This window comes from Oncorhynchus tshawytscha, linkage group LG10, assembly GCF_018296145.1.
Source record: "Oncorhynchus tshawytscha isolate Ot180627B linkage group LG10, Otsh_v2.0, whole genome shotgun sequence".
NCBI lineage: Eukaryota > Metazoa > Chordata > Actinopteri > Salmoniformes > Salmonidae > Oncorhynchus > Oncorhynchus tshawytscha.
In genome coordinates, this window is record NC_056438.1 from 25,602,944 (window position 1) to 25,618,224 (window position 15,281).

The following is a 15,281-nucleotide window of genomic DNA, read 5'->3' on the forward strand; positions in this document are numbered from 1 at the left end:
CCTCCCTCTCCATATCCACCCACCTACTTCCCCGTCTCTCTGCCACTCTCCAATTCTCGCTTCCTTTAGCTCTCCCACTTTCACTCCCTCCCTCTCTGGAAGGGAGATATTGAGTTGCTGGGATGCCCTGTGCTGCTGAGGAGTGAATCGAGTGGCGTTTACCTTCCTCCCGATGGCTCCGTTGGGCTTGCGGGGTGGTGGCGGCTCAAAGATCCTTTGCTGCTGCTGGGGCGGCAGCGTCGAGTACAACGGGATGATTTTGATGTCCCCCGCGTCGTGTCCCAGGTCGTCGATGTCCCTCTTGATGCGCTTGCAGGCCTCGTCGATTTCCTGAAAGATGAAGCGGAAAAAGTAAAAATGGGCAGGCAGGTGTAGGGTGGCTGACGAGGAGCAAGCATTTGGGCACACAGTAACCTGGGGCTTGGTTTGAATAGCACCTTGAGAGACAATGGGGAGAAAAAGGTCTGAAGAGGAGAGGAGGGGTTCGAAGGAGAACATTTGTTCTGCCCATCTCTCCATCTGACTGAGGAAATTAAACCTGGACTGCCGCGTGCTTGGTTGAGCTCCCCATGGCTGTGTTGTCAAATGCAGCAATCAGGAGAACACAGACACACACGGTTCATTATTCCATACCACAATATTGTAGGAGAAATGTGAAATGAGAATGCTGCACTGATGCATAACCAGCGGCAAATCATGGCAGATCAGTTTAGTGGAGCTGAACATTATAGAGCCAGTGGGCTCCCAGACAGAGAAACTTAACAACCAGGGGAATAAGAAAACATGACAGACGACAAAAGGCTAGGACTCCGACTGAACTAGGCAGCCTGAATATAATAAACCAACATGGTACGGACTGCCATAATGTGACGTTAGCAAATGCAACATATCAAATCGGTAAACGGCCCATGAATAATTAAGACTATTACTTTGCAATCGACCATGCCCACGAGAACCCTAAGTGACAAGCTTATATACAGCCTACATAATACTATATAGCCTGATAGGTGTCTATGATTCCTGGAATATCTACACTAAACACCACACTTGTTTTTACCCCCCCATCTCCAGACATTGGACAATGTTAGCTATGAAAAGACCAGAAAACGTACTGAAGCGATAGCCACTGCATTTTCAACGTCATACTTAAAGGAAAGGTTGCACCAGATAAATATATATATATATATATATATATACAGTGGGGGCAAATAAGTATTTAGTCAGCCACCAATTGTGCAAGTTCTCCCACTTAAAAAGATGAGGCCTGTAATTTTCATCATAGGTACACTTCAACTATGACAGGCAAAATGAGAGAGAAAAAAATCCAGAAAAATCACTTTGTAGGATTTTTTATGAATTTCTTTGCAAATTATGGTGGAAAATAAGTATTTGGTAACCCACAAACAAGCAAGATTTCTGGCTCTCACAGACCTGTAACTTCTTCTTTAAGAGGCTCCTCCATCCTCCACTCGTTACCTGTATTAATGGCACCTGTTTGAACTTGTTATCAGTATAAAAGACACCTGTCCACAACCTCAAACAGTCACACTCCAAACTCCACTATGGCCAAGACCAAAGAGCTGTCAAAGGACACCAGAAACAAAAGTGTAGACCTGCACCAGGCTGGGAAGACTGAATCTGCAATAGGTAAGCAGATTGGTTTGAAGAAATTAACTGTGGGAGAAATTATTAGGAAATGGAAGACATACAAGACCACTGATAATCTCCCTCGATCTGGGGCTCCACGTAAGATCTCACGCCGTGGGGTCAAAATTATCACAAGAACGGTGAGCAAAAATCCCAGAACCACACGGGGGGACCTAGTGAATGACCTGCAGAGAGCTGGGACCAAAGTAACAAAGCCTACCATCAGTAACACACTACGCCGCCAGGGACTCAAATCCTGCAGTGCCAGACGTGTCCCCCTGCTTAAGCCAGTGCATGTCCAGGCCCGTCTGAAGTTTGCTAGAGAGCATTTGGATGATCCAGAAGAAGATTGGGAGAATGTCATATGGTCAGATGAAACCAAAATATAACTTTTTGGTAAAAACTCAACTCGTCGTGTTTGGAGGACAAAGAATGCTGAGTTGCATCCAAAGAACACCATACCTACTGTGAAGCATGGGGGTGGAAACATCATGCTTTGGCGCTGTTTTTCTGCAAAGGGACCAGGACGACTGATCCGTGTAAAGGAAAGAATGAATGGTGCCATGTATCGTGAGATTTTGAGTGAAAACCTCCTTCCATCAGCAAGGGCATTGAAGATGAAACGTGGCTGGGTCTTTCAGCATGACAATAATCCCAAACACACCGCCCGGGCAACGAAGGAGTGGCTTCGTAAAAAGAATTTCAAGGTCCTGGAGTGGCCTAGCCAGTCTCCAGATCTCAACCCCATAGAAAATCTTTGGAGGGAGTTGAAAGTCTGTGTTGCCCAGCAACAGCCCCAAAACATCACTGCTCTAGAGATCTGCATGGAGGAATGGGCCAAAATACCAGCAACAGTGTGTGAAAACCTTGTGAAGACTTACAGAAAACGTTTGACCTCTGTCATTTCCAACAAAGGGTATATAACAAAATATTGAGATAAACTTTTGTTATTGACCAAATACTTATTTTCCATCATAATTTGCAAATAAATTTATTAAAAATGTAATTTTCTGGATTTTTTCCCCTAATCTTGACTGTCATAGTTGAAGTGTACCTATGATGACAATTACAGGCCTCTCTCATCTTTTTAAGTGGGAGAACTTGCACAATTGGTGGCTGACTAAATGCTTTTTTGCCCCACTGTATATATTTTCCATATATATTCCGCAAATCTAACAGCTAAACAGCCTTCATGCAAAAGTTTACAAAAAAATTAATACACTTCTATTTTCGCAATTTGAATTAAATGCATTAAAACCTCATACCAACAACACATTGCGGCTTTGACGTCAAGAGAGGAACAGCCTGCTGGTGGCTTCGGTGATAGAGGCGAATCGGGGAAAGTAGGTACTAAAGTGCCCAAAGAGTTTTGTCATGTTATGTTGCTAGTAGATTATTTAAAAAACAAACTAACTATGTTGTGCACTTCACAAAATAGATGGCATCATGAGGCAGGAAATGATGTGGATATATTGAAGCAACATCATCAACATCAGTCAGGAAGTTAAAGCTTGGTCGCAAATGGGTCTTCCAAATGGACAATGACCCCAAGCATACTTCCAAAGTTGTGGCAAAATGGCGTAAGGACAACAAAGTCAAGGTATTGGAGTGGCCACCACAAAGCCCTTGACCTCAAACCTATAGAACATTTGTGGGAAGAACTGAAAAAGCGTGTGCGAGCAAGGAGGCCTACAAACCTGACTCTGTCAGGAGGAATGGGCCCAAATTCACCCAACTTATTGTGGGAATCTTGTGGGAGGCTACCCGAAACGTTTGACCCAAGTTAAACAATTTAAAGGCAATGCTACCAAATACTAATTGAGTCTATGTAAACTTCTGACCCACTGGGAATGTGATGAAAGTAATAAAAGCTTAAATAAATCCTTCCCTCTACTATTATTCTGACATTTCACATTCTTAAAATAAAGTGGTGATCCTAACTGACCTAAGACAGGGAATTTTTACTAGGATTAAATGTCAGGAATTGTGAAAAACTGAGTTAGAATGTATTTGGCTAAGGTGTATGTAAACTTCTGACTTCAACTGTAACTTGCAGGATATCATGGTGGCTGATGTTTGTGTTAGCCATTACACCTGGATTTACTGTTACTACTGCTAGTAACGTTAGTACTCAGGTTAGCATGTGGCTAGCTATAGCTACCATCAACCAACAACAGTTTGGTTATAGATGTTCAATGTCTACTATGATGGTAAAGGTTCATTTTGATTTTGTGTACCAGTACAATAAATGCTGATGTGCTGAACTGCTAATACAGTGCATTCGTAAAGTATTCGTAAAGTATTCAGACACCTTGACTTATTCTACATTTTGTTAAGTTACAGCCTTATTCTAAAATGGAATGAATTGTTTTCCCCCCTTATCAAATCTACACACAATACCCCATAATGACAAAGCAGCAAAAATCTGGTAAAATTGCACATTTACATAGGTATTCAGACCCTTTACTCAGTACTTTGTTGAAGCACCTTTGGCAGCGATTACAGCCTTGAGTCTTCTTGGGTATGACGCTACAAGCTTGGCACACCTGTATTCGGGGAGTTTCTCCCATTCTTCTCTCCAGATTCTCTCAAGCTCTGTCAGGTTGGATGGGGAGCTTCACTGCAAAGCTATTTTTAGGTCTCTCCAAAGATGTTCGATCGGGTTCAAGTCCAGGCTCTGGCTGAGCCCCTCAAGGACATTGAGACTTGTCCCAAAGCCACTGCTTTGTTGTCTTGGCTGTGTGCTTAGGGTTGGTGTCCTGTTGGAAGGTGAACCTTGGCCCCAGTCTGAGGTCCTAAGCGATCTGGAGCAGGTTTTCATCAAGGATCTCTCTGTACTTTGCTCCGTTCAACTTTCCCTCATTCCTGATTAGTCTCCCAGTCACTGCAGCTGAAAAACATCCCCACAGCATGGTGCTGCCACCACCATGCTTCACCGTAGGGACGGTGACAGGTTTCCTCCAGACGTGACGCTTAGCATTCAGGCCAAAGAGTTCAATCTTTCACCAGACTAGAGAATCTGGTTTCTCATGGTCTGAGAGTCCTTTAGCTGCATTTTGGCAAACTCCAAGTGGGCTGTCATGTGCCTTTTACTGAGGAGTGGCTTCCATCTGGCCACTCTACAATAAAGGCCTGATTGGTGGAGTGTTTCAAAGATGGTTGTCCTTCTGGAAGGTTCTCCACAGAAACTCTGTCAGAGTGACCATTGGGTTACTGGTCACCACCTGACCAAGGCCCTTCTCCCCTGATTGCCCAGTTTGGTGGTTCCAAAGAGTCTTGGTGGTTCCAAACTTCTTCCATTTAAGAATGATGGAGGCCACTGTGTTCATGGGGACCTTCAATGCTGAAAAACAAATTGGTAGCCTTCCCCAGACCTGGGCCTCGACACAGTCCTGTCTCGGAGCTCTACGGACAATTCCTTCAACCTCATGGTTTGGTTTTTGCTCTGACATGCACAGTCAACTGTGGGACCTTTTATAGACAGGTATGTGCCTTTCCAAATAATGTCCAATCAATTGAATTTACCACAGGTGGACTCCAAGTTGTAGAAACATCTCAAGAATCATCAATGGAAACTGGATGCACCGGAGCTCAATTTCGAGTCTCATAGCAAAGGTTTTTTATACATTTGCAAACATTTCTAAAAACCTGTTTCTAAAAACCTGTTTTTGCTTTGTCAGCATGGGGAGTCCTGATTGATGAGGATAATGTTTTACTTAATTCATTTTAGAACACGGCTGTAACGCAACAAAATGTGGAAAAAGTGAAGGGATCTGAATACTTTGATGTTTCAAAGCTGTTAGTGGGTAGGTAATAGGGCTGTAAAAGGGGCAATGCTAAAAGCCTGTGTGCTGTAAAAGTTATTAAAAAACATTTTTATCTGATATAGAATAAAGAAATCACAGGATATGGTCAGATGATAAATTGGCTTTATTCAGAGTGCCAAAAATATTTTTTCAAAAACAATAACGACTCTATGATGTGGGTCTTTACCGTCTTATGTGGACAGTGGCTTCACTCCTGTTGTGTGTTCTCCTCTTGACATCACTTTTCCGAAACGCTTAAAATTGATATGTCTTATTGGGACTTTTAGTTGGAAGGATGAAACCAATCAGAATGTTTAAAAGAAACCTAATTCTGCAATCTTCCTTTTAAACAAGAACACCAACATGTAAACGGTCACAGCCTGTGCTGTTGCTCCACCTTCAGGCCCTAGGGAACTGTGCAGCTCCTTCTATAGTTTGTTTCGGGGTCACGTGACAATTAGCACTTACAGATTAAAATAAATGTTTTATTGGAATGCGAAGGAGACTGGGGCTGGGGCAGGAAGGGGTATAGGGGCTTGGTGTATTCTGAAATTAATGGGAACCATATTTGATAGTCATACCAAAGCCACAATGTGACACTGACTGCAACCTAGAAATACCCAGTAGAACAGATGCTCTCCTTTGACCTGGAGCGTTTACTCTTTACGTGGCATTTACTTTACTCAGGGTAAGAACTGGCAAGGCTTTGCCCCGATTGAGTAAAACACAAAAACATAGGGAGCCTCAGCTAGGATCTCTCTGTGTGTTTGTGGACTTTGTTTGCAGACAGTAATGCATTCCTAGCCCAATTTTTCCCTGCTGTGTTCACTCACTACACAAGTCAAATCCATCCCACCGATGGCCATGTAATCAACACGTTGACAAGTTAGAGTGGAAAAGAGTAATGAATAGATTGGTAAAATTAGCCTGGGTATTAATAGACCATCAACCCTCTGGATGCAGCAGCTGTCATGAAAAGTGGACGCCGTTGCCAAGGCGCCGGGATTGAGCTGGTGTGCCAGTGCCCGAAGAGAAATGGAGCGCGTGCACAGCGGGGCGGCCAGCCAACTGTGAGAACCTGCACACCAGCCGGCCCACGCGACCCCAGGAGCGATGCGGTGGAGCACCAGGCACCTATAACCAGACTCAATTAGGCACTCGCCTCGGTCCACTTAATTAGCAGAGGCCCGGGCGAATCTTTACGTTTTGAAGTGAACCGCTGAGGGGGCAGCTTAAATGGTGGGACTTATCAGGGCGAGGCAGCTGTGATAAGTTTTGCCTCTCTTTTTTGGGGAGTTTGAGTTTGTCCCTGCCGCGAACCATTAAAAAACAGACAATCTCCCCTAAATACTTGGGAGGGAAAGGAACCCGCCCCCTTCGCTTTTCATTTGTCATAAATGAAAACAGCTTTACCTCAAAGACAGAACTACGTTGCAGAGCTGCGTACCCGATCATTAGTCAACATCAAAGTTGCGGGACGACGAGAGGTTGAGATGCGCTCCGGGGAGGCACTATTTTAACGCCCATCTCCTCCAGAGCTACCTCACATTGACTTCTTTAACCCAATTAGGAAAGTGTTAATGAACTCACCGTGGGAGTGCTCGCCGACTGCACTGCTTGCTTTGCCTCGGCAGCTTGACACCCTGACGCGTTCAGCGTTATTGAGCTAGGGGAGGTGGCAATGGGGGTGGATACTCAGCAAGAGACGTATCAATGTTTAACACATTTCCCGCAACGAGGGGAGGCCAATGCTGTTCCCTGGCTGTCTGAGTGGCTGGAACACCACTAATCTAATCTACCAGCCCCTTGAAGGATACCACTTCAAATACAATGCTCCTCTGTGACTTCATCCCTACCATAACGAACCAGGCATCGATCCGGCATCTGCAAATAAAAACGGATGTAGATGCGCGGTAGTGCCGTCCTGCCGATGAATGACAAATGACTGCCGTTAATGAATAGGCTGCCATATTATCTGACTGGGTGAGCCCTCGGCAGATATGATTTATTTTTTAAAGATGGCTACGCTGGATGATGACGTGGCGCTAACGTAAGGAAATCCATACATTCAAAATGAGAAGCTCCAGGCACATTAACATTCCCGCTCAGTCACGAAGGATACTTAAGAGATTTATCTAGCCTACTTCCCCAGAGTCAGATGAACTTGTGCATACCATTTCTATTTCTCTGCATGCAGTTTGAAGGAAGTTGCTAAGTAGCGTTAGCGCAATTTCTAACTAACTGTTCCCATAGACTTCCAGTCATTGTGCTATTGCTAGTTAGCCTTGGCTCGCAAAACTACCTCTAACGTCGTTTAAACTGGACACAGAGACATCTTTTTCATTTAACTAGGCAAGTCAGTTTAGAACAAATTATTATTTACAATGTGTGCCTTTCCCCCGGCCAAACCCGGACGACGCTGGGCCAATTGGGCGCCTCCCTATGGGACTCCCAATCACGGCCGGATATGATTCACCCTGGATTCGAACCAGGGACTGTAGTGACACCTCTTGCACGGAGATGCAATGTCTTTGACCGCTGCACCACTTGGGAGCCCAGACATACAATTGGTATCCACAAGTTAATCTGACTCTGAGGAAGTAGATAAAGGGTTTCCTTGCCAAAATGTCCAAGTATCCCTTTAAACTCAGTCTAGGGTTACAATCATACAAACCTCACTTAATTAGTTCCCATGTCACAACCATAAGCTACACGAACTGTTACATTACGTAGGGAGAGAATGGTGAGAATAATAGTGTGGTACTGCTGAGCCCTGAGACAGGCTGCCTCTCCCACTCGTGAACTGGGAGGCAGACAGATGTTTCTGGGGGAAGGCAGGCAGGCGTGCGCCCGCCCAGCTGTGACCAAATTCATCATTATGGGCATAAACCTCGCCCTCCATTACACATTAGTATACAACATTTTTAGGAGTGAAATTTCAAGGATTCATGGGGCAGGCAAAATCTGGGACATTGTCTTTTTTTCCCTCTTACCAGGGTAATGTTCCAAACAGGAAAGGCCACATGCATTCAATACCCCTCTTCATCTAAGCATTGATCATCTCGTTTGTGCGTGTGCGAAAAGCTGGAATGGTGGCAGAAAAGGGCCTACCTCTTGTCCAGTGAGGAAGAGCAGACAGTCGCCCTCCTCCTCTTCACACATGTGGATCTGGATAACGGTGCGGATGGCTGCCTCCAGGTAGTCCCTCTCAGGTTCCGGCGTGTAGAAGATCTCTACCGGGTGCGTGCGTCCCGGGATGGTTAGCAGCGGACAGCTGTCAAAGTACACCTGGAACTTGCCGGCATCCAGCGTGGCGCTCATGACGATGACCTGATGAGACAAAGGACAGGGTGTTGAGAGGTGGACTGGGAAGAGAAAATGGCTGCCGATGGGGTTATATGATGCTATAGGATTTCGTTGCCCCTAGACACTGATCAGAGTTCTAGATTATAGTTTGGCCTAATGGTTCAGATTCTGATTAGCGTTATCTTAGATCAGTGTCTAAGGGCAACCCGAAACAGCAGCTTTTAGCAGGAGCAATACTGTGAAGAGAGGAGCTTACATATAGCCAGGGGACAGCGGCGATAGTATAGCGTAGGTTGATAAAGGTTAAGGTAGGAGTATTTAGAAGTTGACGAATGGTAGGGTCTGGTGTAGTCTCACCACAGGGTAGTTAAGAGTGATAGTTAACACATGTGACTGATGAAATGGATAAGGCCTAGGACGTAGAACATACAATACATTGGGAAAGTATTCAGACCCCTGGACTAAATAAACAATAATGATCATCAATCTACACACAAATACCCCATAATGACAAGGCAAAATGCTTTTTTTTTTTAAAGAAATAGGAAACATAATAGATACCCTCTATGCAGGAGAATAGGAAGCGGGCGTGAGCCAGAAAGAGAGTGTAGATTAGACCCTGGCCAAGTGAGAGGAAACAAAATGGTGGACATATCACAGGAGGACAGAGCCCCTGACCCATGAGGATCACAACGCTCACTGCCCGGATAAGTCTCGCGGGCACACCATGTTCTCCCCTAGGGCCCATTAAGCACATTAAAATTCTGATGGTGGGCGGCGCGCCTCTCTGCTCTCCCATTTTCACTCTCAAATATTTCGGTCCACGGTCTATGCGCTACTTCGCTTTACGCATAACAAGACATTATAATTCCTCTTAATCAAGGCAAATTACACTTCAAATTTGGGAGAGGAGGGAGACTGGGAAGAGGGACATGAGCAGGGCCGGTACGATCATTGCCACTAACCTAGACCTTATTTAAAAGTCCCTGAACACGTGTGTAACCTTTGATGCCGTCCCTGACAACAACTAGTCATTACCCATCTGTTTTATGAGAATTGTGTCCGGCACATTCGGCCTATAAAAACTGAACCCCCACCCATCCCTGTCTGATTCTCTTAAATGGGCTGACCCGGGCAGCAATCTCAGTGCTGCCGCAGAGGAGACTCGCCGTGCATTTCTGAGCTGAATGGCTGACGTTTGTCTTTTCCTCAATAGACACATAGCAGTCAGCCCGTGGAGAGACTGCCACACTGAGGCTTTTTAGGGGGGGGGGGTAATAATTGAGTGTGTGTGTACACAACCAGGTGTGTGCACACAGAGAGGCAGGCTCTCATGAAGGATAGAGGACTAGGTCAGAGGTAGGATTTGAGTCTAAGGAGAGTGAGCTGAGGAGAAGACATGAGGATCAGACGGCACAGGGCTTTGAGAAGCAGTAAAGAACACAACAGAAACTGGTTCTCCAATAGAAATCCCTGATCACTTGTAGACGATGTCATGGTGACGTTAGTTAGCTAAGCTCATGCACAGAAACACGTCATAGGTCTGCAGGTTGTGTCGAACTGCGGCCATGAAATCAAACGCACTCTTCTGATATAAAGTTGTTTTTGATTCAAATGAAAACGTGTCAGTTTGTCACTTTCACAAGGTTGTAGTAACGACAGGTTCAGCTACTTGAGACACTGGCTTGCGCCTTTAGAAATCGAGAAAATGAACAAATAAGGAAGAATTGTTCACTTCTCTCACTGACTTCTCAAACCATAAAAACGTTTTTTTTTCCCACCTTTGGATTTAGAAACTCTGTGGCATGACTCTATGAGATGCTGTGGAATGTAGACTGGCGAGAGGAAACTTGGCACGGCCAGGGTTGCATTCACCTGGCACGGATCAGATCACTTTCAAGAGGTGCACAAAGTTAGGAAACATTTAGATAGAAACACACCATAGAACTGACATGCTCCTCTGACAAGTAGAGTCAAGTACAAATAAGGTCAGCTCTGTTCAGGACACCTCTACCTACAAGGTTCAGTACATTGCACCCAGGGGTATGAGGATTTGACGTGTACCTTGAGGTCTGACCTCTGTCGGACCACCTCTTTGAGGACACCCATGAGGATGTCTGTGGCAAGCGTTCTCTCGTGAGCCTCGTCCAGGATGACGACGCCGTAGCGCTCCAGCAGAGGGTCATTCATGGCCTCCCGCAGCAACATACCGTCTGTCATGTACCTGCACCGAGGGAGGAAACACAACGGGTAAGTCTTTAAAGTGGACATTTTCGTCGAACAATTTAACTGCTAACTGTGTACTGCCAAATCAGCCAGTTCTCTCTTGTAAAGAATATTTGAAATCGAACTTTTTTTTTCTAACAGCAAAAAATAGGGAGGTACTATCTGAACATGCCAAATGTTCAGATAGCAATACATTTTTCAACGGAAAACATATCCTTCGAAGCGTCCCACTGAACCCCAGTGAAATAAAACAGTATCTTTGGCTTTTCAACTTCAGTAGAGACTGGCACTTACTTGAGGAAGGTCTTGGCCGAGCTGCAGTCCTCGAATCGAATGGAGTAACCGACCTCCTGGCCCAGCTTGACGTCCATCTCGTCGGCCACCCTCTGGGCCACGCTCATGGCTGCCACCCTCCTGGGCTGGGTACAGGCCACTGCCTTCTTAGGTCCGCCCAACCCCTTAACCATGTCCACACACCACTGGGGGATCTGAGGAGAGAGAGGGGGAGATAGTGAGAGGAAGAAGTTACTCAACCACACTCACTTTTAGAATACCTTGACCTTCCACAAATCAGCAACCAAACCAATATCAATCAAAAGTGCTTTATAAAATGGCACTGAAGATAACTTTAAGTCAAAAAAATGAATGATAGCATGGATGTTTTGGAGAGCAAAGAATAAAACGGCCAGTTACTGTCTGTAAACCCCATGCCACCATCCCCGATCACTTCCACTCTCTGATAATCAACTGCGAGCTCCAGAGAAGTTGAGATGATAGCTTGTATTAGACAGTCTGCCAGCTTTCTGCTGATAGGCACTCCCGGTGGGGATCCCCCCGCTCACTGTTCAAAAGACGAGGGGACCTGCTAAGAGCAGCCTAAAGTTAGAAACTGTTTCTTCTGCCGGATTAGCCTTGTGCTCGGATGAGTGCCCGTCAGTGGCAACCAACCTCTTTGCTACGGGGAAGGGAAACACACACTCTGCATTTAACATTTCAACAAATCAAGATGGGGGGAAAGGAGATGAGTCACAGCAGCAGGATTTATTTGAAAATAACGGGAAAGTGTGTGAGGGCATCAAGGCATCTCATAGGAAACAGTATTGAGTTATCAGTTGGCTTTTCTCGGCTGTGTTACTGTTGGTTCGTGAATACAATGATATGTTGCTTGGAGAACATTTAATAGATACATTCCGTCTCACCACATGAATGTAAAGCCTCTATCCCTTGTCCTGCTTACCTGCGTGGTCTTGCCTGAGCCCGTCTCTCCGACGAGCACGAAACTCTGGTGGCGTCCCAGGATGTCGTTGAAGCGCTCCTTGTACTCCCACACTGGCAGCTGCAGCCTCTTCTTCAGGATCTCGTAGTAACGCGGCGTGTGGGGCAGGTTGGTGAACGGGTTGATCTGCTGCTGCATGGCCGTCTGCTTGTGGGAGAGGCCTGCGCTGCCAACAGCCGGGTTCAGGGCCATGCCAGAGAGCTTGGCATCCCGGTCTCTGTCCCTGTCCTTCGACCGCTCGTCGCGGTCCCTGTCTCGCCTGTGGTCGAGGCATGAATGTGAGTAGTGTGACAGACGAGACAAAGCTTCTTTTTTAAATATATTTTTTTTATATCGGCCAGGCCCAATTCCCTTCTCTTTTCCCATCACCATTCCAAAATGGAATGAACCCAACAACCAACACAGAAATAGGACGGCTCAGATTCTACAATGTGCCACGGCTCGGCTATGTCATGTCCTTTTCCTCAAATAACATGAAAAGGTTACTGCGCTTTTCCCTTTCACGCTGCAGAAGGATGTAATCAAGTGTTGCATGCAAAGGTCACATTAATAAAGAAATTAATAGGCTAAAATATCAAGTCAAAAGGGGAACCCTTTCCTTTTACAAATGGGTGATATCTTTATTTCCTTTTAATTATGCTACAACACATGTCCGCACCCCAGAACCAAAGTATTGAATTTCCTTCTTTGATGAGACCAATGTTGAAGACTCCATTTGATGAACTGGCAAAAGGCTAAAACAGGTTGTGGCAATGTAGCGGGGCGAGATCTTTATTATGCTACAATGCATGTCTGCACCCAAGAACCAAAGTATTGAATTTCCTTCTTTGATGAGACCAATGTTGAAGACTCCATTTGAAGAATTGGCAAAAAGCAAAAACGGGTCTTAGCAATGTAGCCTGTGTCATGAGCAACTACACTATTTCCTAGGACATCATGTCGGCTTGGGTACATACATACACACACCAGTTGACCCTTCAGAACTCGTGTCATGTTCTTATGGGCCTAGAATGTTGACATTTCAGTACCCAATTATAGCGAAGGACTTAATGAATGAATCTTGTTCTGACAAAGTTGGCCATGTGTTTCAGCACCACGTTGATGTCCTCTGACAACTGAATCATCAGATGATATACAAAATGAGACATTTTATATAGCTAGGGATTATATAAATGTATAAAGTCTGACTTAGCTAGTTAACAGTGCGTTGTTTCTTTAACCCATATTTTACCAGGTAAGTTGACTGAGAACACATTCTCATTTACAGCAATGACCTTGGGAATAGTTACAGGGGAGAGGAGGGGGATGAATGAGCCAATTGTAAACTGGGGGTGATTAGGTGGCCATGATGCTATGAAGGCCAAGTTGGGCATTTAGCCAGGACACCGGGGTTAACACCCCTACTCTTACAATAAGTGCCATGGGATCTTTAGTGGCCAAAAATAATAAAGACACCCGTTTAACGTCCCCAATCACTGCCCTGGGGCATTGGGATATTTTTTAGACCAGGGAAAGGGTGCCTCCTACTGGGTCTCCAACACCACTTCCAGCAGCATCTAGTCTCCCATCCAGGGACCAACCCTGCTTAGCTTCAGAAGTAAGCCAGCAGTGGGATGCAGGGTGGTATGCTGCTGGCTTACCCAATGGACAGAGACGGCTTTTCGGGTAGTTTCAACCAAAACAAACCTAAAGCATGTCAGCTAGCCACTTATGTTTAAAAACACAAATAATATAGTTAGCTAATATAACTAGTTAACATTATTAACTTGCCATGATAGCGGTCTAGTTAGCATTAGCAATACTACTGACTGGATACTAACTAGCTAGCTACATACCTAAGTTACCTACCTACCTTATGGCCACGCGCAGGAGGCTACCCACGTGCATGTATGATGCATCTTTTGCACTGTTCTGTAACGTTAGCCTGGTTTAGGAGCTTCCTAGCTATGTTAGCTTATACTGCGTGTTTATTTAAAAGACAAGCTAACGAACGTAACTAGGCTAGAATACTTTTCCGCCGCATGCACGTCCCTGGACGTTTTGTCGATTCGCCAGTTACATTTTATCTAGCTAGATAGCATGCGAGCGACGTTAGCTGTAGCCCCCCAAAAAAACTCCTGCACTGCAGTGCCCATCACACGAAAACAAAGGATCCTCTCCCTATTATTCCCTATACACACCCATCAGAAGACTCTCTTTTCACTCGATGAATAACAATCTCCCAAACCCAATCGATGTCGTTTCGACATTTTTTGTTTTACACATAAATAGCTATCCACAATAAGGAACAAAAGTAGGTCGATGCCATACAATTTCTGCACACTGCTGCCAAATATATTTAGAAATCGGTCCTTGTTCTATCTGTGCTGCTGCTATTGTTAAGCACCACAAGTATGGCGACCGGAAGCACTTACCTCATCATTAATATCTCTGCGTAAATGACAGAAAAACAGCAATTTAGCGTGAGTTTCGTCGAGCCAGATACAGTAAATAACGTTTTTATATTAGCAAAATATTGCGACTTAAATATTTGCGCCACGGGGAACTGTAAAGGACAGCTGCTGCCGTGGACGTGGAGTCAGTTGTTAGCTGTCTGGGGGATGTTGTGGCTTGCACCAAACTCAGCCTCCCCCTAATACATTTTTTTAAAAGAGGGTCCATGTGCAATACCAACATTGACCGAATCCGATGGTGAAACTCAGTTGTAGAATTCATCCCAAAGCCAAACATTTTATAAATAACATTATACGAAAAATATGTACTTGAAGAGGGCTGTCAAAGTGTTTGTTATTGCAAGACAGCATTATGCACATTCTGGATGTAAAGGAGTTTTTTCAAGCCATGTCAATCTTTCAAGAACATTTGACAAACATTTTCAATGTATACACCTTCCAAGATATTTCTTAAATGTTTCAACCTATAAGATTATGTAGTGACGAATCAGCTGACACCGGAGACAATCATTGCCGTTGACACAGGTAATTACACAGCCTGGACATTCCTAACAAGCTTTGTAATGG

General features: G+C 44.9%; 1 protein-coding gene across 6 annotated transcripts in view; it reads right to left on the reverse strand.

Moving 5' to 3' along the window:
- Nucleotides 1-14,882, reverse strand: part of dhx15 (DEAH (Asp-Glu-Ala-His) box helicase 15) — a 33,982-nt gene extending 19,100 nt beyond the window's left edge. For 2 of the 6 annotated variants that reach the window (XM_024434748.2, XM_024434746.2), the window contains exons 1-5: nucleotides 12,223-13,701; nucleotides 11,280-11,473; nucleotides 10,824-10,983; nucleotides 8,565-8,783; nucleotides 163-330 (exon numbers count right to left, since the gene is read on the reverse strand). In XM_024434748.2, coding sequence (XP_024290516.1) covers nucleotides 163-330; nucleotides 8,565-8,783; nucleotides 10,824-10,983; nucleotides 11,280-11,473; nucleotides 12,223-12,633 — 1,152 coding nt within the window. In that variant the 5' untranslated portion in view covers nucleotides 12,634-13,701. Of the gene's footprint in view, nucleotides 1-162; nucleotides 331-8,564; nucleotides 8,784-10,823; nucleotides 10,984-11,279; nucleotides 11,474-12,222; nucleotides 13,702-14,113; nucleotides 14,654-14,675 lie in introns of those variants that run through there. The other 4 variants (XM_024434749.1, XM_024434747.2, XM_024434750.2 and 1 more) reach the window with 4 other exon arrangements.
- Nucleotides 14,883-15,281: the final 399 nt, after the last annotated feature.